This window comes from Falco rusticolus, chromosome 2, assembly GCF_015220075.1.
Source record: "Falco rusticolus isolate bFalRus1 chromosome 2, bFalRus1.pri, whole genome shotgun sequence".
Lineage (NCBI taxonomy): Eukaryota > Metazoa > Chordata > Aves > Falconiformes > Falconidae > Falco > Falco rusticolus.
In genome coordinates, this window is record NC_051188.1 from 28,948,650 (window position 1) to 28,974,962 (window position 26,313).

At 43.9% G+C, this 26,313-nt stretch overlaps 1 protein-coding gene across 7 annotated transcripts; it reads right to left on the bottom strand.

Moving 5' to 3' along the window:
* Positions 1–1,194: 1,194 nt before the first annotated feature.
* LOC119143565 (phosphatidylinositol 3,4,5-trisphosphate 3-phosphatase TPTE2-like) lies at positions 1,195–22,156 on the bottom strand. 7 transcript variants are annotated; one of them, XM_037377944.1, is made up of 19 exons: positions 21,925–22,156; positions 20,685–20,774; positions 18,528–18,605; positions 16,242–16,289; positions 15,364–15,522; positions 14,849–14,968; positions 12,003–12,102; positions 11,119–11,182; positions 10,541–10,605; positions 9,897–9,957; positions 8,919–9,000; positions 8,751–8,839; positions 6,699–6,760; positions 5,673–5,753; positions 4,573–4,678; positions 3,822–3,919; positions 3,352–3,447; positions 2,885–2,955; positions 1,195–1,466 (listed from the first exon to the last, which is right to left on the bottom strand). In XM_037377944.1, the coding sequence occupies exons 2-19, from the start codon at positions 20,732–20,734 to the stop codon at positions 1,364–1,366; spliced, it is 1,533 nt and encodes a 510-aa protein (XP_037233841.1). In that variant the 5' UTR covers positions 20,735–20,774; positions 21,925–22,156; the 3' UTR covers positions 1,195–1,363. The 7 variants fall into 7 exon arrangements, with proteins under 7 accessions (XP_037233841.1, XP_037233844.1, XP_037233840.1 ...); XM_037377947.1 differs by lacking the exon at positions 21,925–22,156 and adding an exon at positions 21,561–21,584; XM_037377943.1 differs by lacking the exon at positions 21,925–22,156 and adding an exon at positions 21,407–21,476.
* Between the last annotated feature and the right edge of the window lie 4,157 nt (positions 22,157–26,313).

The window sequence follows — 26,313 nt, forward strand, 5'->3', positions numbered from 1 at the left end:
GAAAAGTAGAAAATTAAGTCTTCTGTGAAAACCCAAGCCACAGAGAATAGAACTAGGTTGTGTGAGCCAGCTCTAGTGGGCCTGTTTTGCACAGGAGCTTGAACTACATGTATCAGGGTGATCCAGGCTCACTGTACTGCACCTAAAACTGCAAACAATTGGTGCAACACTTGGGCATTCAAGACAGATTTTAGCCTCCACACGAAGTACAGCACTGACAGAAGCAGCTCCCAACACTGTGGGAGTTTCCAACAGCCCAGCTCTGAAGTACCAGGTCATTACACAGCAACAGCAAAAGTTGAGTGTATACACGTACTGCATAGTATACCGCTACCCTCGGGTGAGCGCAGGGAAGGTAGGCGATCTCCACTTACTCCAACAACTAGGCATTAGCCATGGAAAGCTGTATCACCCCCTTTTCCACTCCTGGTTCCTAACAACAAAAAGACAAAGGAAGCAACAGAACCAAGCAGCTGACCTCGACACATTCCACATCCAGACAGGCATGAAGAGTCCCCACAGAGGAGCTGCACTGATGAGAACGGCTGGAAGCAGAACAGACATCCTGGAATTTTGTGCTTTACTAGTCTTAGTATAGCTCAGAGGGGTCAGTGAGCATATGCAGTATTAGCTCAGAGCAAGAGCACAGATCAAACCCACGACATGCAGGCATGAAGACAAGCCTGGCTTAACTGATCCCAGGCAGCTGGCATGCTCATGAGCTGATGAGATCCAGACTTAAGGAAGGGTTAGGGCACTTGGCTATGTCAGCCCTTTGGGGGAAGGTAGAGCAACAGACAAACAGCTGTGCAGTCTCCAGGCACCAGTCAGCTCCTAGGCTAGGTGTTGCTCAAAACCCTGTGTCTCTGGATTTCTGATGAAGAGGGGTTCAATACCAAGACTTCTACTCAAAAAGTGGTCTGCTGGTGCCAGATCACAATATTTCTCCCTCAAAATCCCCATTACTTTACTGACCTGTAGAAAACAGCGATGTTGAGAGAAGGTGTCTCAGATTTTTCCAGAAGTCTCCTGTAGATTGCTAATGTCCACCCACCATCAGGTTAATGCTCATTTAAGATAATTGCCTTAGATTGATAAAAATGGGGATTACCTGTATGTAGAAACATTAAACTCCAGAGGATCCAACAGCTCATTAACGTGACATGACTGTCAACTGACACTAACTCTTCAGACTATTATTGCTCTGCACAACAGAACTTCATGCAAGTTTATTTGGGAAGTTGTATCCTCACAGAAATACATTAATACATCAAAATGAGACCGCTTCACTTTACACTGAAGCAGAAAGACATTTTCCAGGAAAAGACAGATTTTTACATTTTTCCCTTCTTTCAGCTTTCCCTTATGGTTCAATAAAGTTCACCTCCACAGCAAATGTTTCACTATAGACTTTCCATGTTTTAGACTTGTGAGGGTTATCCAGCTCATTCCTGGGAAGGTAGAGTCTGAAAGACAAAATTCAGTAGCATATCTTACAGCCCAAGACACACTTTTTCTTTCAGCCAGCCAAGGGAACTTCAAATTCAGCCCTGGAATATATTAAATATAGCCCCAGACCATGAATTAAGAAAAGTGTCAGTCATGCCTGCACAGTGCTTTGACTGGATGTTTCTCAGACTAGTACAGATCCAATCTGATGGGTTTGTGGGTGTGTTAAAAAAAACCACACCCAAAACCCAAAGAGCCCTACAATGCAAGATTGTTAAAGTTTGTGTTAGTAGCGGGAATAACTGACTTTCCTAGCGAAAGGATTTGATTCAGTATTCAGTCAAGTTCAGCAGGTGTGTTCTCCATTTTTGATGCTTACCAAATTCACATCACTTAATATCACTTGCACATCAGCTGTGGCTGAATTAGAAATACAGAGATAGAAGCACTGCCTTAACAGCTGTTTTGCTTCTGATCAGACCTAGTCCACCTCAGGTCTAGCAGAATTCTCTGGGAAGGAAGAGAGACAGTCTCTACTAAATTGTGTTTCAAAGACAGTCGGGGGGGGGCATCCTCCCTAGCCCTGGAAGAAACAACACTTGGGTGAAAGTTTTGAGATGGCACTGTTGCAGGGCTGTCACACAACAGGTACATGTTTTCCCTGGCACTGGTTTGGTATAACCAGATGTCTGCACCTGGACTGCTCAGCATATTAAGTTTAGTTATGAACCTAGACTCATGGCTACCTGTCCTCATGCTCCGATGGGATCAATAGAATAAAAACTGTTTCCTTCCTATTCCACTCAAAGAATGCAGTAGTTTCCACACATCAAGTTCACTGATCCTCTGTCTAAGTCTGTCAAGTTTGGCAGACAGGAAAGAAGGATCTCCTGTCTGCGTTTCTAGACCACTCTGATCCAGCCAAACAAGGCCAGCTTTCAGTGGCTGGAGCTGTCCCAAGACTTCTAGTCTAACAAGAAAAGCCACAGTAATTTTTAACTTAAAAGCATGAGAAGCAGTAAAAGCCTTTCTTTAGGATTCCAAGCATCAGTACCTCTAACTCTGGTCTTAATGTTTGCCTACAAAGCTGCTGAATGAGGTCCAGCCTCTTAGGCAGTCATGCTAGACGATAGCAGTTGCCTTTGGTTTGAACAGCATTACCTTTTTGAATTCAAGTTCATTAACAATACTTAGATGCTGAGAAGAGTCTAATGGATTAGGATAAAGAGCTCACCTATGTTTGCACAGTGTAAGGAAGCGTGTGCTAACTGCCTGCTTACAAGTTACAGTTGAACTGGGTCAGAGACCAGTACCCACACAGAAGCCAGAACAGGCTGATCACCAGCTCGCTCAGCTTTCAGTACTGTTTATCAACTTCCCACTCCATTCAGACACCAGAAGTTAGTGACTGCCTTCAGATCCTGTGATCACTTACCTGTTATTTTCAATAAAGGAAGTGTTGAACCAGAAGAAGAATGGGCAGTCATCATAGCCTTTTGGGAGATCCTAAACACAAAGATCTTGTTTAAGGACTCCATTAGACAACAGGATTTATTTTAAGCAGAGCAAGAATATCCACCTGTCCTCAGTAGTTTGGTTTACAAAGCTACAGCGTCAGAGTCAACACACTTGAAGAGCCCAGTATCCCACCCAAATCACCATCTTCACCAATATTATTTCAGGACTAGGTCACTCAGTGCAATTGAGCAAGAGACCCATGTCAGAAGCAGCAGGTACTCAACTAAGATGTCCAGGTTGTACTGTATGAACAGCCAGATGCCTCCCCTGCCTGCATAGGCACAAATTCTGCCCCACACGGCACAGCCAACCAGACCCCAGCTGCAGTTTGCACTGCAGCCTCTCCCCAGACTCAAGCAAACTTCTTCACACTGTTATACTTACAGAATGTGACTCAAATCTGACTTTCACATCACCGCTTATAACAGGGCTGTCTTCCAAGCCAATGACTACAGAGTCACTTTCAGAATCAAAGAAAAGCTATATAATAGAAGAAAATATTAGTTTTATGAAGAGTTACTATAGAGAGACAAAGGAGTAATTCATGACAGTACCTAGCTAATCATTCTAGCACTACTATTGTAGTATTTGTACACCATGAATAATGGCCAGAAATTTAAGCTTCTCAGGTCTGAGTGAACCATTTACATTTAAGTAACTTCTATGGAAATCTTTCACAATCTTACTAAAAAAAACAACTATGATTTAGCAAAGTTTAGCTTTTTCACCCTCTCAGAATTTATAGCATTTATTTAGTTAGCTGGGTTTTTTATCCAGTATTCAGCTTCTACAGGAGGACACTTGACCTATAAGTCAATATAAATTCAACTGACAAGACTCCATAGTACTCTCACCTTGCAGTTCCCTTGACTGGCACATATACATTCTAGTACAACTTGCTTCCTCACTATTATCTGCAATCTCATATCAGTTCCATTGCCTTTCCCAACTCCTAGGAAGAAAGAGTTGCATTATACCAAAGCATATACATTTAGCTGGAAACATAAGCTGTAATGAAAACCGAGTGCAACCCCATTCAAAAGTGCCTTCTTTCCAGAACACCTTGCAATAGACTTTAAAGAACTCAAATCCTAAAGGCAGCTCAAGATTCAGTGGTTGAAACCTTTATTTTGAGGTAGCAGTGAACCCTACTAGTGGAGCAGGCTAACGTAGAGTCTGGTTCCACTGACTGAACAAGAAGAGCAGTTTGAAGTCCCCTAGAACAAGTAGTACTGAAGTTCCAGCCTTCTATCAAGGCTGCCAGTACATGTGTACAGAATCAGGTGTGCACATCAAGCTGAAAAACATTAGCGGATGTAGTTCCGTATGTGGAGTCAATCTCACTTTTCAAAAGTGATTCCCCTCCCAAAAGAGCAGGTTGTGTGTGAACCACCATTTGATCAGACACCCATAAAGTGACAGAACACACGGGGCAAGTGCACTTCAAAGTGCTTTTTGCTGTAGTTTAACTGTGCCATTTGAATTCTCAAATCCCAGTAGATCTACATTCCTATCATGGGTTTAGCAAGAGAGGCAGTAGAGATCAGCTGCTGTAATAGAAAGTCATTACCAAATACAGGAATGCCCAAATTCAAGAGTTCTTACCGTGTATAGAGTGGATTTTGAAGTTTTTTATTTTGAGTTGTCTCTCTGGTGGGAGTTTCAAGTTACACTTGTTCTTCAGGATCTCATAATACCCAACATACCTACTCTGTAATACAAAAAAACCCAGACACATTATGCAGTTTCTGTACCACACACAAATTCTAAGCAGAAGTAGGATTAAATAGATCTTCTACCCCAAGTTCTTAGCTCTAACTTCAAAGCTAAGAAGAAAGTAGCCATTTGTTCTTCCCCTCCCCAGTTCAAACAGTTCTCTAGACAAATTCAACACCTATATTTTCAAGCGGTACTCAAGCTTATGTTCTAAGAGGAATTCTGTACTTCAGCTCAGCAAGAGGCAGGGAGCTTTGATGATGTAGCTTTTTAAAGGGCAGAATGTTTCAATGTACAAGATACCTTCATTTTACAGCAGCACATTCTGAAGGACAGCTATACTTCCATTTTAAACCAGCAACTGATGAACCTCTGTCACCAGCTTTATCTCACATACCCGAATTGCACAACACACAGCAAATCAAGATGAGCTAAGCCCCAGACTGTGGTCTGAGGCAATAACTTCTGTGTTTTCTTGCAAATGTAGTCTCTAGATGATGCATTCCTCTACTCAGCCACATCAGTGCCATAGTTCCTCCCCAGGCCAAGCTGTAGGCTTCAGTGCATCCCTGATAAACAGCTCAATTGTCTTACAGGGTCATGCTCCTGTGAGCGTGCCCAGAGAGGTTGTGGAGCCTCCATCTCTGAAGATATTTTTAGACCTGACTGGATATAGCCCTAGGCAACCTAGCTCACCCTGTTTGCACATTGGGGTTAGACTGAAAGCTCTCCCAATCTCAACAATTCCTTTATCATCAAATCTGAATTATGGCATCTAAGATTATGCAGAAAAAGGCATAGGAAATATGTGCTTGGACAAAGGGGAGGAAGATGCAGTGCAAACCTGCCATCTGATAGTTTCACAGTCCTTTGAGAAAGTGTTCAGGAGTTAAACGCATGGGAGAAACCTGGCAGGGGAGGTGGGGTAGTGTAGGAGCTCACAGGCTGCTGTTGGTTTGGCTGCTGTTACTGGACCTGCTTAACCTTACCTGGGATGGAGTTTCAACTCCTTGAAACTTGGTACTTGTGCTTCTATCAGTTCTTCTCTCCCCAAAGTAGGCCAAACTTTCCTACACAGGAAAATAATTTCAAGGATTAAGATACTCTTCCCACCACCATTCCCCTTCCTGAGAAGGGGACAGTAAACTAGTGTTACACTAATCAATTCCAATAAAGGAATACAAGTGAAAATATGCAATAGTTGCTTTAGTACCTTCTAAAGGAGGCTATTAACTAGAATAAGAAAGTACTAATTAGGAAGTCAGATACGTTAAGTCTGTCATCTATGACAGTGTGAAGGAGAGCAATATGATTTCAGTGATTGGTTTAGAACCGTCACTATTTCTCAGGTAGTCTGTGGCAAGACCAAGCTGAACACTAGTTCAGATCTTCACAAGTCAAACTCGGAAAAACAAGTTCAATAGATACAGTCTGCCCAGACTACCCTGAGTGACCTGGACCTTCTGCAACCCTGGTCTTCAGTTCTATATACCAGTCCTGGGATACTAAAGCAGCACATGCAGCCGTACTGGCTGGGACTTTGTGATCTTTCTTTCCCCAGAAGGGCTTACTGTAATGCTAGCAGTCAAGACAAGACAATCCCTGAATGCCTCACACTACTTGGAGGGAGGTTAGGCAAAAATAATTGCTCAAGACCATGTAACTACAGTGACACCATCTTCAGCAGAGCATGCTCAGAAGCCACCTACAGTTTAAGAAACCTGTTGCTCAAGATCCCAGGTCTATCATAACTCAAAAAAAAAAAAAGTGTGCTTCAAAGCTAGTACTCTTAAATTCTACTTTCCCAGTTCTTCCTGATCAAGAATAGTCTTGATCAGAAAGGAATTTACACAGTTGCACGATTCACAAGAAATTTTTTAGAACAGGTTGTTTACACTACCCTTTTTCCAACACAGACTTTTTTTGCAGAATATTAGTGAATTTCACCAGTTAAGCAGATTCTAAAGGGGCTTTTTGAATACTAGAAGAATCAAAAAATAAACGCTGGTTTTTACCTTCGCACTCTCAAACTGGTCACTGTCTATGAGCCAGGTACAGACCATCGTTCCAGTTCTACCTGTATTAGAAGCGAAAGACAGGTTGAACTACAGGAGTTCAAAGGTATTCAGGATTATTTTTGTGAATATGAAGTTAACTCCTGTTTTCCATTTCAAAAGTTGGAAGTGACAGTATAGTCGTCAAGTACCTGTATTCCTGGGAAGAATGAGTTAAAGACAAGATATCACAGTTTATTAGCTTGTTCCTGAAGGCAGTTCCCACATTTCTTTGCAGTATTACTGGAGACACTTAGTAAGTTGCCAGTATCCACCTACATCATTCATCAGGGAACAGCATCAAGCACACCCTACTAAATGAGGTTATAGACTGGCACTTGCCAATGTTGTACATCTTAAAAGTTGCTTCTCTGCCTCAACCTTTTCCCCCCAACCCAATCCTACTAAGAAGGCATCAAGACTTCCAGCAAAGACTCCAGTATAGTCTGTTTTGAATTTGAAGTCTGAGGTCTCAAAAAATACCCCTCTCTGCACTTGCTCAAGTTGGATTTGGCCTGCAGGTAGTTTCAATGTTCAGTTTTGCAAGACCTTTTAAGCTACAGTTCCAACTGGGAGAGACTTCTTTATGTTAAGTAACCACCTTGTTCAGCCAACTATTTGCAGTAGTAACAGCAGACAGCTAAAGATGTGGCAGATGTTTGCAGGGAAGTTTGGTTTATTTTCACAGCTATCTGTGCTCTTCAACAAATCCCACACTACTAGAGATTGTGCATAGCACCTACAGGTCAGCTCATATGCAGTAGCTTTGACAAGCCTGTTCCCATAAGACCACATTATGCTCTATCACATAATACCATGTGTAGCTTGATTTAAGATCCAGCAGTACCCAGAACATTCTAGCAGGGGAAAGTTATGGAGCAGATCATCTTGAATACTATTGCACAGCATGTGCAGGACAACCAGGTGATCAGGCCCAGCATGGGTTTATGAAAGGCAGGTCCTGCCTGAATAACCTGATCTCCTATGACAAGATGATCCACTCATGATGGATGAGGGAAAGTCTGTGAATGCTATTTACCTGGACTGTAGTAAAGCCTTTGACACCATTTTCCACAGCATTCTCCTGGAGAAACTGGCTGCTCGTGACTTGGATGGGTATACTCTTTTCTGGGTAAAAAAACCTGACTGGATGGCTGAGCCCAAAGAGTGGTAGTAAATTGAGTTACATCCAGTTAGCAGCTAGTCCCAAGTGGTGTTCCTCAGGGCTCGGTACTGGGATCAGTTTTTAGTATCTTTATCAATGATCTGGACAAGGGGATCAAGTGCACCCTCAGTAAGTTTGCAGATGACACCACGTTGGCCAGGAGTGTTGATCTGCTTGGGGGTAGGAAGGCTCTGGACAGCCTCGAGTTGTGCCAGTGAGGTTCAGATTGGATATTAGGAAGAATTCCTTCACCAAAAGGGTTGTCAAGCATTGGAATAGGCCGCCCAGGGACATTACCTTCCTTGGCGGTATTTAGAAAACATGTAGGTGTAGTGCATACAGACATGGTTTAGTGATGGACTCTGCAGTGTTAGGTTAATGGTTGGACATGATCTTAAAGGTCTTTTCCACCTAAAGAATTCTATTTCCCCCCTGCCAAGAAATTAAAGAGCTTGAGATATATTACAATGGAGGACATTCAGTGGGGGTGACTGGCTTCCAGGGAGCAAAAGCAGCAGCTTCACACTTTTGCTAGTAGCAGTGTCAGTAGCTCCCTATCCCCAACCTCTCCCAGGAAACTGCTGTCCCAGAAGCCAGGAGAGCAGGAAATTATTGAAGAACATTAAGAGATCAGATGCCAGCTTTGATTAAGAACTAGTAATTTGGGCTACCTAGAAAAGGGGTTGTGTAATACTAAAACACACAGTACTACACTGTTACTCATCATCACAGTAGCTGCAGAATTTGCCAAGTTGCACTCTAACCCATCTCACACTTACATCAAAGCAGCCATGGTAAGAATAAAGCACAATTTGTAGCATTCAGAGATTACACATGAGAGGTTCTACCTTTGCCTCCTTTGCAATGAATTGCTATGATGTTCTTTTCATCTTGGCTCATCCATTCACGGACACTGGCAGTGAATTTCAGCATGTCCCTAGATGACAGGAAGATTAGTGGATCAAAGCAAACTCCTACACAGTATGATTACATATGCATTTCTTGACAAGACTCACTCTAGTGCTGGGACATTGTGGTCATCAATAAAGATCCTTTCCACCCTGTAGTGGAAGTACTTGGGGTCATAGCCTTTTTCACCTGCAAGGAAAGATCTGAAGTTATGCCAGGAAGGAGAAGAGGACTGCAACAAAGTGGCTTGTGACACAATTGCTGGTCTAAGCATACACTAGTGTTTAAAGTGCAGTAGTATGAATAGACAGATTGAAGTGAAAAAAATGAGGTAATTTGGCTAGAACCACGCTTGCTTGAGTTTCACACCTTTCACTTCAGTGAGAGGTTATCTCCAGGCCCAATTGGCCATTCCTTTCCATGGGCATTATTTAGGGATCTGAAAGTTAGTGTTCTGATGTACTGTCAGGGTCAATCACAGCAACCACCACCTACAAAGTGGTCAAGAGCTGTTAATACCACACCTACCTGTGTCCCCTCATCTATCCCTTTGCTGGCCAGAGGGCAGGTTTACTTTTTCAAGTAGCAGTGCTTCTATATCACATCTTGCTTCCAGCTCTGATACTCTACTATGAAACAGGGGCCACAGAATAATTGTTTCTGAAGTGGTTTGGTTTTTGGGGTTTTTTGGGGGGGTTTTTTTGGCCACCTTTAAACAGAAGAGCTTTTAACTATTCCTCACCTCGTTCTCCTAAGCCTCCATGAGAAAATTCTCCATCACCCCAAGTTTTAGCCCAGGTATAGTTTTCCACTTATTTTTTAGTAAGATTTTCAGAACATTGAAGAAATTGTTCAACATTAACAAAAAGACTAAACTGCGAGACAGATCGTATCTCCTTTGCAAGCTCTGGTAGTATTAGATGCTCAAAGTCAATAGCCATGTTCAGGACTGAAGGCAGTCAGAGATCGCCATCTACTTTTGACATACTGCACATTCCTGGAGATGTGTTATTGCCAGCAGCACACTTGAAGAAATGTTTCTCTTTAGCAGTTATTCAGTATAGTCAGCAGCTAAATATACTTACTGCAGAGATTGTAGACTTTATAGTGGTCGGCATGTTTGGTGTCCAAAAATCTTGCAACTTCCTAAAGTAATAACCAAGTAAGAGTTCAGAGTAGTTAGTGCTCTACTCCTTATTTCCACTGCCGCCTCAACACCCATCCCTCAAGTGGGGTCAGCAACTGCATTAAACAGCCCTTGGACAGCAGGCCCTTCCAGCCCAACTACTCAGGTTCTTGTCTGGAATAAAAGTACTACTGCAACTGTCTTCCTTGCCCTATATATTTCTACAGTATCAAGCACAGCTCTGAAGAGGGCATTATACAGACCTTTTGAACATCTTTAGATGAATAGATAGTTCTTATTATCACTCACACTACTGCTAGCCTGGGACAGAACTGATTTGGTTCTCCAAAGCATTCCCAAAGAACAGGAGCAACAGAGCACCAGTGCATCCACACTGCAAGATACACCCCCCCAAGCTTAGCTGAAAGACTACAACACAAGCAGTACAGCACAATGAAGACCATCATGCAGTCATTCCAACCAGCCAAGGCAAAAGTCAATCCTAATCCTGCTGATCTGGTCCACACACAAATTAGTGAGAACCACCCCACCAGTGGGGTGAAACAGTATTCAGAAACTGAACTTGGTAGATTAGATTTTTACCTCTATAGGGTTCCTATAGAAAGACTGCTTCCCAGAAGATGGAAACGACATTGCAATAATGCGATCTGTGGAGAAGACAGCAATCAGAAGTAACAGTGGGAAGCCTCCCCACACGTAAGAACTACGTGACTGACAGCATCATGAAATTGCATATTCCTACCCTAACTATAAAACCAACCTACCTACCCATTTCTGAGAAGCTTTGCTCTACATTCAGCATAGCAAGACAATAATACTTCTCAAGGCATCAGCTACTGTTGTGTTGGTCTTCACAGAATCATAACCAAAAATACTGTAAGTATTTTCAGTAGTTTCTCAGCTCTGGTTCCCTAGGTCTCAGGAGAATTTCTATCATTACTTACAGCATGTACAGCCTCTTCCCCAGGAGGCTAACCCTTGAGTACAGTGTCAGAGTCAGGAATCCTTATTTCAAAATCCCACAGAAAAGGAGTAGGCCTGGTTTGGCTTCATACTTACATTTCATTAGTCTAAAACATTGACTGTATTTTATGTCAAGCACTGAACTGAATAACTAGTCTTAGCAGGATATAACAGGCTGCAAAGTGTTATCTACAAACCAGTAACATAAGTGAGATCCAGATCAAAGCCATCTTTCATATAACGCCTTTTGTTTTCAGAGACCTGCCAAAAAAAAAGAAAGAACAGTTAGTCTTCTAAAGGAATGCCAAAGATCAACAACTTACAAGGGGGGTGGGGGTGGGGAATCAACCATCTAGACTCTGAAGTTGTCATGAGTAGTAAAGCCTCATTTTGCTATAGCAAAGACCACAGCATTAGCCAAAAGTAACATTTGTTGTGTTAGCTTTTGGGTAGAAGTTCCATACAGAATTTTTACCCTGAAGTATCAAAGTTTATTCTAGTAGAAAGAACACTGCAGACACTTTGCAGACAGAAACATGAATCTGTCCTTTCTATTTGAGTGTTTGGGGGCTAAGGGAAGGAAGAAGAAAGTTAAGGGCAGCATAACAAAGACTGCTTATTCCCAAGCAAGAAGACACACTTGAACCTTCAAGTACCACTTCAGTGCGCCTGATGAAAACAAGGGCTTCAAGAGCTAAGTTGTTTTGTTTTCACCTGGAATAAGCAGCAGAAACATTAAAATTCCTATTCTCCCCATGTGAAGGAAAACTATGTACCACAGAAACTAGAAACTATCCATTGAGACACATGGTGGTGTTGCAATCACTTTGCTGTGCTGGCCTTCCCGGTCAAGTTTCTGCTTACATGAACAAAGTTAAGAGTAATTAGCTATATGGAGGCTGGAGGCAAAGCTCCCGTGCCCCTGACAGGTACCAAACAGATGTACTGCTCAGGCACTATCATCAGCTGCAGACCAATAGGCTGTGGGCAGTCTTGCTGCTCGCCATTGATGACTGCCTGGAGAAAGAGCTAGAGCAGGAAACGGTAACAGCAGCCTAAATACATTAAAAGGCCAACTTACCATTCTCCTGGTCACCACTTCAAGTTGCTTCTTTTGTGAAGCCAGGCGAAATATTCTTATTAAGATGACAATTCTTAGAACTCGGAGGAAAGTAACCATTCTAGATGAGGGTCAGATTCACCATGAATGAAAATGAACATGATTAGACTTAGATGCAAAGCTTAAAGCTATTTAAATACTGTTTCAGAGACAGTTTAAGGCTTTGTTTCATATACTGAACTAGTACTTCTCACACTGGTTTTGGGAAAAAAAAAAAAAAGTACTATGCTTAAGGAATACCATGGTTTTATTGTTGAGGTTTTTTGGGGAGTATGTTCCGAACAGCTAATGAAAGTAGGAAACCCCCTACTTGCTCAGGCTTTCACAGGCACCTCTGCCCAGCAAGCAAATCCCCTTAACGCTACCCATATTATTATCCCCAAATCCTTGTTCCTTGAAGCCTGTTCTCATATACATTTAAGTGTAAGTAGCCACCTGAAAAACAGCTGAAAAGAGAAGCCAGAGAGGCTGCATACATCATGCCTTCATTAAGAAGCCTGAGAACAGGTCAGTATAAACCCTGTGTTTAATCATTCAGCAACTTGATCAGATGATTTGGTTTGAGGAACTTTGAACTGCTGATGAACTTTGAAGCAGGCAAGATGCTTATGCAGTGGCTCTACCTAGACAACTGAACAGGGGCAGCTGCTTTTCATACCCTTAGGGACTAGGGCAAACTAACATTCATTCCTTAGGGAGGTATATGAGCATATACATTTAAGGAGCACATGCACATATTTCAGGTCCTCGTATACTCAGGTAAGAATCCCAGTGAATACCTTCATTAAGGGGGACAAGCCTCCAGCTGAAAACAGTCTGCTCTCCACTGATATGAAGATTAAAGTCAGCAATACAAGGTTGTCCCAGACACCTGGAGGAAACTTTCAGTTTCCAACCCCTGAGCTCCTTCCTAGGCCAGGATCACTTGGCTGTTTTCAGAACAGACTTCCCTTGGAGCTATCAGCCAAGGAGATGAACCAGCAGTGGGGTGAAGAGGACTACATAGCCCCTCTCCCCAGCCTGAACCACCGTTGTGAGAAGCAGCTCTTCAAGATAAAAGCAGTTTGCATTCTGCCCTTTACAAAGTTAGCCAGTTAAGCATTAGCTCCCAGACCGATACCCAGCTCTCATTCCTCAATGTCGTTTTATAGGTCTGACTTCAAGGAAACAGGTAACATCCCAATGCACACCCAGACAGACCAGATTAGAAATAGAAACCATACCCCTCTATCAGGGGATGTTGCTTCCAAGGGCTGTCACCAAAATTTTACTTGTCACATATATGCTTTCATCCACATAAAAGCTGCTCAGATTCTAATTATTCTGAGAAGTATCAGGTGCTTTAAGACTATTGTTCACTTCTTGAAGAAGGGCTGGGTAAATAAGTGATAAACCCCAGGTAGGCTACTGGGAATTAGTTGGATTGTGTGAATATAGTTAGGTGGGAAGACCATCTCACCAAGATTTGATATTTGGCCAAGTCTGAGGTATCATCTAATATAATATTTTGGTCAGAACACGACTGAAGATCCCTTAACAAGGTAAGCCTTAAAGAAGGCCTCAAAAATTGAATGGGTGAGACAATAGACCCCAGCTGAGGATCTTCCAAGAACAGTGTTATCTTCTGTGACCCCAAAGCCTATATTAAATCTACATCAACTTCAGCAAGTCAATAGAAAGGTCTTGCACACACCAATCTACAATAGGATGGGTCAGTGCAGGATTAAGCCTACTAACACAGCCTAGTAAAGACAACAGCACAAGTTACCTGTCACAGTGTTATTTCTCCTACCTTTAACTGAACGCTGCTATAAGAAGAGAGCTGCATTAGAAAAACGTGGCCAGAGAAATTGGAAGTAATCATTAAACTCAGATTAGTGTTCAGAAAGACCTGAAAGGAAACACCCTTTTATGATACTGAGGCTGCACAAACTACCCCTTTGACAATTCTACTTTTTGAAACCCGAGTTTAGCTGGTATTTAAAGAGACAAGTAGTACTTCCAGAGGTTTGTCCAACTCTGGATCTTCTTCAATAGCTACACTTTGAGTTTGTTTCTTCTAGAAGAATGTTTCCCCACTTGTACCCAGTAGCCAGCTGAATCAGGGGCATAATTATTTTTTTTTCCTTTTTTAAAAAAAAAGAGCTCAACTTCTTTCCCTGGCTGATGCAAGCAAGTTTTATTAATTCAAACCTATAGTTGTAGTTCTACCTGCACTAAGATTAGTTTGTTTCCATCAGGAATGGATTCCTCTCATCTGATCAAGCTACAGAAATAAGATTGAAATGCGACTTGAGTTACTTATGCACGTGAACAGCATGTTTCCCCTCCCCAAGGCATGGCTGAAATATCCAATATGTATTACCATGGGGCTTCTGGGAAAACAAGACAGTGTGGCAACTCTTTCTCTTTCAAAATTCATTAAGTGGAGACCCTCCCCCAGTTGTCTATGCCATTTGCTATTAGAAGCCAAATCTTCTGTCTGACCTTCAGACTCTTACCTCTATCAGGGCTGCTGCACACCTTCCCCCAAGAAATGTTTGACTCAGTATTTGATGGTCTTACTATTCACTTTCAGTTACCTCAACTGATACATTTAGATCATCTCTGCCTTCAAGACAGGGACAGCCTACAGTATAACTGTAGATCAAAGTTAGGTGTCTTTGTTAGCCTGTATCATGAAGTATGGTTACAACCACATCCGTTATCTGAGCTAGATGTGTGCATACTAGAGGTGCCCAAGAAAATCCTTAGAAAGCTATCAAGAGAAGAGAGTTCACATTTAACAGCTGCCATACCATTCTTACCTTGGTATCTGATCTGCTGCAGCAAGGTCTGAGAAGGAGTATGTCATGTTAATTAGCAGAGTGCCCACCACTATGCATGCATCCAAAATATTCAGTTTAGACCGGAAATAGTTCCTGAAGCTGAAACAAGAGTTTTAGACAGATGCCCATAGGGGCAGCAAAGATTGAAATACATTTTCCGGAACAGAATTACCTATACAGAGCTACTGCTAGAGACAAGCTCTCCTGAAGCAGTTCTTAACACTGAAGACTCATTAAGAAAATAATCTTACACCTTGTCTACACCCATAAGTCACAGCAAAGCTGATGCCGTTTCCAAGTGCTCACTTATACCAAAAACACTCTACAGATTATTCTATAGAGGGATAACAGCAATTTACAGCGCCAAGACTACAATGGTCACATCTCTATGACCAGAAAGTTCGCCTACAGGGCATCCATGTTCATAGTCCAAGTTTGAAGTATTGCTTCCTTGCTGGCTTGCCACACTGACTTAGTTTTTGTCCACATCTTACCCTTCAACAAACACTCTTAGGAGAACATCGATGAGAAAGAAGATTGCTATTGCCAAGGAAACACCTTCAAGAATCTCTCTAACACCCTTCTTCTCACTGATAGCCAGATCCACAATCACAATTAAAATGTCCACAATGATAAGTACAACTCCAAATACTCTGTAAAAAAAAGAAAAATACAAGTCAACAAATGCCATCAATTCATTTCTGCCTTTCAGGTTGACTGAAGCGCACAAGCCCAGAATTTTGCTTTAACCTGTTCCAGCAAGAGTGTGTTCTCTTACATACAGATAGGCACCTGCTTGTATCAGCAGCTGAAGGATTCCAGTTGCATTTTAAGTCATCTGCACAGAGTACACCATCCATGTTGAATTGTACATTTACTTCAGACTCAGCTGTAGTTCTTAACCTATAAACCCACAGCTACCTAGAAGTGGTGCAAACCCAAAAAAAGCTTTAAGGCACTCAAGTGTCTGTCAGTGCTGCCTTTCACCTTACTCCCCTCCCACTTTGACTTAGTGTAGTCCCTTGAAAATAACTGTTTTTAGTGGCTTACCTTGTTCCAGCACATAGACTGCATAGAACCGACCAACTGGTTGTTCAAAGGCTGCCACAGCCTGAAGTAAGCCATTAAAGAGCTTTTATCCAAATCAACAGCATTTAAAACCATGGCTTTCAGCTATCCTTGAAGAATGTAGTTGTATCTGTTTAAGACTTCTTTCTCAATCAAAGTACTTTCCTCAAGTCACCCTTTCTAGGGGTGATAAAGGATTCAGTACTTTCCAGACAGAGCAGGCTGGAGTTCAAAGAGCTCTCCAAGTTTTTACACCAGAAATAAGGACCACCTTACCCAAATCATTACAAGCATGAGCTTTTACCTGAATCCAAATGACATCACAAATGGGGAAATTTTTCTCCTAATTGCACTGCAAGAAAGGAGAACTGCCATCAAGACAAGTAACTTTTTGCTACTGATATTAGCCACAAGAGTACCGTTACATTCTTATGTTCATATTCTTTTGGTTTTAGAATTCTGTATAGTAGTAATTCCTTTAAGAGGAGATTATTCTGTTGCACTCACACTGTATATAGGTTAAAACAGTAAAGCAATGCTTTGACCACTTGTTAGAAATATTCACCAGTTACAGACCCTAAAAGTACAGCAGTACGTACTTTACACATAACACTTCAATATCACAATTTCAGTTACACTAGAAGACTGCCTTAATGCCCATTTACAAGCTATAAGAAGTGGGCTTATACAATAACAGTTTGTCAAGAGGAATATTAAAGGATAAACATCTCTTAAGGTATCTTTTTCAAGATATTAGCTTATTGTATCAGACAATTTTTGTCTGTGCCTGGAAAAAGCTACACTTAATAGTTCCACTGCTGCTTCTGTGCCCTTGGAATAAAGGAAGGCAAATCCTCTTCTACCTTTAAGAGGTAACATTCGGCTTTCAGGTTGAAGACTCAAGTACCTATTAAGAAAATCAGTTACTGATGCTAAGTTCTTTCAATTCTGAGAGTTATCCCCAACCCTAGCAAGGCTCCAGCTCCTGTTTTCAGTTATGGAAGATTATTTGTTGCCTCTTCGGTATACTTTAAGCTTCTGATTTAAAGCTAGGCCTTTGTGTAACTACCTCACCAGCTGAAGTTCTCTTTAGGCTATACCAAGTGTAGTAGGTAGAATAAATTATCTGTAAGCCCCAAGTTCTGGCAATTTGAAAAACAGATTGCCAGCCTGTTAAGTAATTTTGGGATTACTTAGCTACTGTAAGCACTAAGTCTTTACTTACACTTGGAAAAGGTGTTTTCCTTAAGAGTCTATCACTAACAGTAGTACCTACCAAAAGGTTCTGACATGCTGACAGAAACTACTGGTAAATTCCTTTCATATTGTTCACATATCTACCCTACCTTTCCTGTTATATATACTTACTACACTTCCTTTCCGCATCACCATTAAAGATACCACTGTTACAGGAAGCCTGCCAGCTCAGTCATGCATATTGCACCCCAGTGAGCCTGTTCAAGCTACTTGTTTGCTCTAGGGTAACTTTGGCATCACATTTGGTGTGTACCCTTAACACCTCAGTAACTCAGTTTAAGACAAGGGTAGATATCTTTGAAGTGATGAGGAAGCATCTTGCCAGGCTTAATGAGTTAACCCACACTTACTAGTAGGTGCATACTTTAAACTAAGGAACAAGGTCCACCCAGCAAACATCTGCATCCATAAGCAGGAAGGAGTTGCTGAGGTTTAGTACCCACTTTTTCCATGGCTTTCCTTACATTTATGTGTATCTAATATAGAAGGAAACACTGTGATAATTACACTAACAGTTCGATGACCTATGTCTTTACCTCATCAATCCTACAATGCAAATATAGTAGGTACACCAAGACTTCATCTCCCACAGTCTAACAACAAGCACCTTTATTAGGTGCACTAAAGACTGAAATATACACACCACTCCAATTTGGCCTGCCAACACCTTACATCACTTGAAGAGAACATGGCATATCTGTTCACATAGCTTAAAGCTTTTGTGAAATGCATTTGTACATGCAAACTTCTGAGTTCAAGAAAGACATGTCACATAAAAGAACTAAGATAACAGGCTTCGTCTTACTATCCTTGAGCAGCAAGAACAGAGAAACAAGTCTATTGACTTGTCACCGACATGACTAAGTACACTATAAGAGTGAGTAAGCTGGTGACAAGAACTAAACAACATTAGAAAATAACTACTTCAAGAACAGAGTTAATCACTAGCAAGTTCAGACAGTTTAGTCTTGATGAGGGCCTGATCCCTATTTGCTCCAGAAACTCAATCAGCTCATTTTTTTTTCCCCCACCAGCATTTGTTCTTCTGTGCTCTCCCAAACTCATTCCTTCAGGAAAATTTAATCAATGCGGTTTGGACTACCCATTCTTCATAATTTGATGGACTTGTAGCTAGTTCTTGGGTTGGGCTTTAATCTCTACAGACATAAAGAAGCTTCCTGAACTTGTCTTTACTATGCACTAAAAATAAATGTCAGTATCAAGTGATTTACTGGGCTTATCCCTACTTCAGCAAGCCACCTGCCTTCTTATTTTATCTCAACATTTTCCAATTTGGGGGGTAAGCAAGGCATTTAGTATATCATTAGCTTACTTGGAACAGCTGTCTGGTTCATTATCCTCATCACGCCCATCATCAATCTTTACTGTGGGCTCTTCTGCTGCTGGAGAGCTGTCAAAGCAATAACGCAAGTCACATTCTCATACAGATGTCAACTTTATACATTGCTACTCTTTGTTGTTCCACAGAAAACAGTATTAACTGTCAGCTGAGCAGCAAGCAGCAGCCTGGGACAGAGCACAGGCATAGTACCATGGGAAGACAGACTTCCCATATGCTGGCACAACAGAACCCCTCTGCTTGTACCAATCTAGTTACTGTTAGCAATTTCTCGAAAGTTCCTCTTTCAGGGAGGAAGGGAACAGATGTGTTCAGCAATAGGATAAGTGGCTTTCAAGTAAGGTATCCAAGAGTCTGCTGAGGGCTTAACAGCCCTGTTCAGACTCTGGAAGTGCTGTAAATATGCATATGCAAAATTGTTTCAGAGAGTCCAAATGACATTAATACTATTACAGTAAACTACTTGTTCAGAGAATGAATGTTTTCACCAGGAAAAGCCATAGCACAGAGATGTTTTTGTGCAGAGCAGGATGCCAGACAGGAAACTGGAAGACCAGAGCAGCAGCAGCTGAGCTAGTGCTAGAACAGCATTTTTGGGGGACAGTGGCTGCTTGCCATAGCTTCCTTAAAAGGGTCTCTTCAGATCATGTTTTTGTTCAGCCACCCGAGAAGCTTTGAAGACCACATGATAACTTCAGAGAAAATAAAGTTTAACATCCAAATCCAGGAGTTTCTAATTCAGCCTTCTCCACAGAAATACTGCCATGCATAATAGCACAGCCAATGTTTGCCATGGCTCTGCCTCTGGCATCATTGCCTCAGAACAGCATGGAAACATCAATATTGAACATGTGCGTATAAGTCACTCCTGGCCAAGAAGCAATCTAGCATGTTTAAAGCATTACTGGAACAACTCAGAGGATACAAGTACTCTTCATGCTCCACAATAGACCCAATGCACCAGCACTGCTTCTGTAGTGTGGGCTAACCTGCTTTTAAGCAAGGAACTAAGTGATGCATTTCCTACAGTGTCAGCAACCAGTACTGGTGGTTCACCACCTGTACTTAGTATCAGGCTGAGTAGAGGAATGATTCCCCCCCCAACAGTTTTGTTATTTAATGCTAATTTTCCAGCTCCAGTGTCTCCAGACATTTTGTATCCTCATTTTGTTCCTAGAACTGAAGCAAAGCTCCAGCAATGTATTACCATTCAGCTTTGCTTCCCAGCTACTCCTATGGAATATTCACTTGGGAGTTTCCACTTTATGTACAGCTGAAATGTTTCGCTCAAAGCAGGTTGCTGCTGCTACAGCAGAAGTTTTGCTGAAGGTCACTTGCTTTTATTTGTAGACACATGAAGTGCACCAAAGGCTACTTCTTATCCTCCACTGTGATTAGAATAAGCCAAAATAAGAATGAGCAACAAAGTGTTTTGCGTTAGGAAGTCAATCTTTAACACAAAAGGAAAACAGAAGCCAAGTTCAAGTACATTGTTTCCACTGTGCACTCACAAGTATTCAGTTCCAGATAATGCTTTCCTCAGAGGGAGTCTGTTTTGTTGAGCACTCCACATCTGCTTGTTGTCCAAGATGGAACAAGCTCTCTGCCACAAGCTACTACATCTATTTTTTCACTACTGGGGTGAAAGAGAAGAAAATAAGGATATACTAGAACTTATTTCCTTTACACGCACTTTCCATACAGAGCATAAGCTTTTCTGACTGCTCACAGCTAAAGGGAACCTCAAATTTGAGGTTTTTAAGGAGAGCAGAACATAAGCATCTTGCTTTACAAGAGACCTTGACAGAGTTTCTGGATGATAGAACAGAGCAGGCTTTAATGTCATGAGCTTACACCAGGGCTGAAGGCTCTGTACTTCCTAGCTAGTTCTTAACTGCTTCAAGAAGTCAATCACAACAGCATTTTTCCTTTAAATCATATTTTCTTCAAAGACATTACTCCTTTCAGACAACAGCATTTCAAGGGGGAAAGAATACAAAGACTATATACTACATAAACTTCAAGCACTATCTTTGTTATATTTAGAGCACTAAGCAACTCTAGACAGGGGACGACACACTGCACACTTCAACCCCAGAGACATATCCTGGTGCAGTTCATTTCACTCACCTGGACTCTTCTGCCAGCCCTGCTCCTTGTTCATACTTCACAGCTGTCATTTTGCCTGTTGTTGCTCTGCTGGTCTTAAGAGAAGCACATCTGCTTAAAGAGATATCAGTAGAAAAGCAGTGAATAACCAGCATCCCGTAGCAGCCTTACACTCAGTTACCAGCAGACAGACTTCTGCTTCTTTTTCATGAGTTCAGAGAGCACAACCTTTACCTGGAAGACCACTGAGAGACATTAAGGCCAGCAGCGGGATACTCTTTGACTATACCCAATACACCACAGTGACAACAACTTTAAAGCAGCATCTTTACCTCACGATGAAGCCTCTTCCCCTGCTTCAAGCTACGAAACGCAGCAGACCCGCAGGCGGCACCCCCGGGAGCGGTGCCGCCCAGGCTGCTGCCCCAAGCGCGGGCTAGAAGCCCCGGGCAGCGGGCCCGTCCCCGCGGGCACACACCGGCCCCGCGGGCGGCAGCTCCACGGCCGGCCCCGCTCCCTCGGAGCCGCCTCGCCGGGCGGCAGCCGCCGCTCGGGCACGGCATCGCGGTGCGGCGCGGGCAGCGGCTCCCGCAGCGGCGGGCACGGCCCCGCCAGCAGCCTTCCGCACGCCCGGCGCCGAGCCGGCCCCGGCAAGCCGCCGGCACCCCCGCAGGCCAAGCCCCGGCGGGGCGGCCCGGTGACCGCGGCCCCCCGGGAGCCCTCTCTCCCCCAGCCACCCTCACCTCACCGCGGCCGGCGGGCTCAAAGTCGAGCCCGGACGCCCGCCCCCCGCGCTCCGCGAGCTCAGCGGAAAGTTGCGTTAAACTTCCTGAGGGCCGTTCTCCGGCCCCCGCCTTCCCTCACGCCGGCCGGGCCGGGCCGCGCAGCCCCACTCACCCGCCGGGGAGAGGCCGAGCAGCGGGCACCGACGGACCTCAGCCCCCCGCCGCGCCGCGGCTAAATGCCCCGGCGGCGCCTCACGGCTGCACCTGGGCCGGGGCCGGGCTGGGCGGACCCGCCCGCTGCCACCGCGACGGCCCCGCCGCCGCTCCCGGCACCGCCCGGCACCGCCCGGCACCTCGCACTCAGCAGCGGCGGGTCCGCAGCGGCCGCCGGCGCCTCCCGGGACCCGGGGGTCCCGCAGCCGGGCCGGGCCTGCCTGCCCCGCCGGGTCCCGCAGCAGGGCCTGCCGCCCTCTGCCGATCCTCAGCCATTCGGGCCGTGTACACCCGCTGCTGGGCTTTGCCGCCTCTTCACGCACCTCCCGGGCACGGCGGCTGCTGGGGGTCGCGGTCGGGACCGGGCTGGTGCGGACGGGCCGCGGGACCGTGGCAGCGACTGCGCCCTCGCAGGGCAGCGCCGCGTTCACCGTGCGAGCGCTTCGTGCTCTCCACGTAACGCTGAGCACTCGCGCCCGTGCAGCCGGGAGCCCGCGGGGCAGAGCGCGGCCCGTTCCCTGCGGCGGCCCCGCGCACCGGCCGGCAGCCCCCGGGAGACCCCCGTGCGGTGGAGCGGAGCGGCCGGGGGGTCCTGCGGGGCGGGGTGGGGGATCCTGCGTGGCGGGGGGGGTCCTGCGTGGCGGGGGGGGTCCTGCGGGGCGGGGAGGGTCCTGCGTGGCGGGGGGGGTCCTGCGTGGCGGGGAGGGTCCTGCTGGGCGGCCGACAGCAGGGGGCGCTCAAGGAGAGCTTGTGAGGCTGCTCGCGGCGGCTGTGGCTGGAGCAGGGCTGCGTGCGGGTCAGCCGTGGCAGGAGCCTTGCGGGATGCCCCTTGCCCAAAAGAAGGAAAATCCTTAGGATGAACGCTGAGAACAAGGAGCATGCCTGGGCAACAAGCTACATGGACAGTTTCCCTTTCAAGCCTGTCAGATATATATAAATATATGGGTGAGTAGCTAGTACAGACAGTGATAGCGAGCAACGAGCTAAAGGTGTTTGCTGTGCTCAGATAATTCTGTATTTTAGAAGCGGCTAAACATGGATGGAAACTAAGCTGGATGATGAGAAGAAACATTCGATTAATTTTCTCTTAATTCTGAAAAAAAAAATGTACATGTGCGTGTACAGCCTTTATCCTGTGGACTGTGTGGGTATCCTGTGAGTCACTGTCAGAAGCAGCTGTTGCCTGTGCAGCACCTGCACGGGGACGACCATATCAGAGAATAGTATAGAAACACAGAGGTCTGGTTTCCCCTGTCCTGGGCTCTGCAAGCACCAGACTGTAAAGGCGGTTTGGGTATTGAAGTGGACTTTTCACAGGACAACCTGTAATGACCAGTCAAAGGAGAGCTGGAGGCGGGAGGCTTCCAGTTTGGCATACAGGCTGAACGCCAGGGCCCTAAATGAACCAGCTTGCTAGAGGCTGCAGATGCACCTAGAAAGTAAAAACAGTTCTTCCCTTTTTTCATGAAATAGGTAGACATCCCAGTGGTAACACCATCACTGTTCCTTTCAGTGTTGCTAATCTTACAGCATTGGTGATGCTGTAGAAGATCTGCCAGCTCTCATGCGTCATCATGAGTTTCCTAGTGGTTGATCTATTTTCTTCAAAGCCTAACTTCTGGACTCAGATGACTAAAATAAAAAACCCCACCTTTTTTTATTAATAAAATTAAATTTCTAGTTCTCAGCTGGTAGAGAAAAGCATATGAACAAGACCCCAGGTTGATAAGCCTAAAAATAAAAAGGAAGCACTGCAAATATTTTGCTGGTTAATTCATGATACTGACATTTTAAAGCCCCTCAGATCCAGTTCTGATCCCTTGACAATTATTCATCATGTAAAATAGAGGATTTGTCAACAAAATACAGAAAAGATTGAAATATTTTAGTAAATAATCCAGTCTCATACTGGCTAGAGAGCAGGATGAAGTATGCATATCTCAGAGGGGTGATGACATACTTTACATTCCAAAAATAACAGAGAGGGTAGTAAACAGAATCTCTTAACTTGAAAGATTTTAAAATTGGCATGTATGTCTCATTTACATCTGATACTTTTAAGAGAGATGGTCAAGAATGATTATATTTTTATTAAGTCTTAGGATAGAAGAAATATGGAGCAAAGTGGGGAAAAAATTGGTCCTCTGACAATATTAAAAGCAGGTAGATCATAAGACCTGATGATGATAGATCTGTCAGCTTGGCTTTGGTCCCAGATGAAATGAGAGCAGACCAAACAGAGGTTTCAGCTAATAAAATATTAAAGAAGATTAGCAGTGATGGTGATGATGATTATGGTGGTAATAATAATAATAATAATAATGATGATGATGATGATAATATGCAAATTATTAATGCCAACATGGGATGAGGGAAAATAGTTCCTGTCAAGAAAATTTGTATTTCTAAAACAAGATGACAAGTTTTACTGTTAAAATAAAAGTATTTTTTTCCTTCTGTAAGCAACTGTCTGGCTAGAAAATCACTTTGATTAGAGAGGCAAAAGAATATAAACTCAATCTGGTTCACATTGGCGAAAACCCAGCACACTTGTCTTAAAATAACTAAAAGGGGGACCATCCATAAGTAGTTCCTTTCCAGAGAGGTTCTGCAGGGATTGGGTGTTGTCTTATGCTGTTTAATGTTGTGTTGTTTTGTTTTAAACCATACACGGAATAAAATCTCGAATGATGAAGTTTGCAGCTGACACAGAGGTTGGAAAAGTGGTCGTAATTGAAGAACAGCTGCCTAGCACTGAGTAAATTGTAACATCTGTTAAGTTCAGATGAGTGAGCAACGTGCTTTTCCATACGTCCACTGTCAATCTCAGAACAAAAGACTCACGATGGTGCTTTTCAGCCTTTGGTACCTGAAGGACCATGCAACACCTTTAAAAAAAAAAATCCTTGGTCTACTTATAATCCCACCAACTGTCACTGCAAGGCACCTTCCACCTGCATGGCATATATGTGTACATGTCAAAAAGCTTGCAAGCATTTCTTGACTTACTTCTCATGTTGCAAGTCACAGTCATCCTCACTGTGGGGAGAAAGACCATGGCAGGTCAGACTCGGAGAATCAGCAACTATTATGAAAACAGGTAACTAAAAAATCCTGGGGTAGCGGTAGGGAGTAGCCAGCCATAGGTGATTATGGCATGTGGCTCTGTGGCAAAAGGAATAACAAGATCCCTGGATCCACAAACATGCGTTGGAAATATTGCTTGAGCTCTTTACTTGGCTCCAGAGCTCTCAGGTCTCCAGTGCTGGTAACAACTCCAGAAGAAAGAGCCATGACATGAGTAAAAGGCTGTGAAGTGCACCTCATAACACCTGGGTTGAGTAGCTCAAAGCTGTCCATCTTCTGAAAGGAAAGATAAGGAGTGACTTGATTACAGTTAGTCAGGGCTGGATCTGGAAAAAGGTCTAGGTGTTCAAAAAGGGGTGTAAGCAGACTTAAAGCTTTGAAATTTAGATCTCGAAAGGTACTTGTTCAGCAGCTGCCTAACCTTAGAGGCAATTAAACTGCTTGGACATCTCTCTGCGAGGCTGCAGAGATCCCCCAGAACCCATAGTTCTGCTCCTGTGCTTGCCCTGGATTGTTCTGGCTATTTCTCTCTGCTGCTTGCCTCTGGCTGTGGAGGATGAGGATCCCAAATCTAGGCAGAGGAGTACTGCAGTCCCTGGAGCCCTCAACAAGCCCAGTGAGACCCCCTCCGCCACACACTGCCATACACCACCCACAGCTCTTCTCACCTTTATGTACGCGCTCTGCATTGAACAACCATGAATGAAATCACTGCAGGAGCAGAACTTATTCTTGTCCTTCCTCCTTCCCCATGCCAGCCAAGTGCCCGGCCCACTAGCACTCTTCCATACACTTGTGCTCTGGTGCCCAGCCTTGCCTTGGACAAGCTCCACACAACTCCTCACCCCTTGAACCCCCAGCACGCATGCCTGCAGCCAAAGTAGGGTTCCCAGCCAAGGGCAGACACACAGCTTCTCTGTACTTGGACCTAGCCTTAAGCAGAGAAAAAGACATTTGGCAGGAGAGTGCTCTTCCCCTTTGCAGAGTAAGGCATTATGAGATTAACAGCCTGCAGGATGACACTTGGCAAATTCAGAGTCAGAGCAAGAAACGATAATAATTAACAATGCAGGTAATTAAGCAGTGGAAAAGCATGCTAAGGTCTGTGGCTGGTTCTTCAGCCCTGGTTATTTTACACCAAAATATCTTTTCTCAAAGAGATGCTCCCATTCAAATGGGAGTGAATTAGGTCAGGAGAGTTCCCTGACCTGAGGTAGGTAGAAGATCACACAGATAATGCACATACTCCCTCTGGCTTTGTGACTAATTCCCTCTGGTACAGCTATTCCTCATGTATGTGGGACTGCTTGGACCTGTGCTTGCCCTCAGGAACTTATAAACTAATTACGTTTGTTGTGTCAACCCATTAGATGGTTACAGGCTGCATGCAGACTCATTAGTTAGGCTGTATTATGTTTTTGCTCTTTGAACGTTATCAAAACATTCAAGTCTAGCATGTTTAACGTCTGCTACCATTCTTTGTACACAGATTTCTGTGGTTCCTCTTTGCTAGCAAACCACAGGTGCTAAATGCGCATATGCTGGTTTTGGTTATTTAGTAGATTGAAACTATGGTGGCTGATGTCATGCTGACCTTTTAAGTTTATCCTACTTTTGATGAAACC

Coding starts and splice junctions, on each gene's coding strand:
- LOC119143565 (XM_037377941.1), bottom strand. CDS start 20,127: ATGTGGAGTGCTCAACAAAACAGACTCCCTCTGAGGAAAGCATTATCT. Junction 15,523..16,241: donor GTGATGTCATTTGGATTCAG/GTAAAAGCTCAT, acceptor TTTTTTTTACAG/AGTATTTGGAGTTGTACTTA. Junction 5,754..6,698: donor ACCAGTTTGAGAGTGCGAAG/GTAAAAACCAGC, acceptor TTTCCTGTGTAG/GAAAGTTTGGCCTACTTTGG.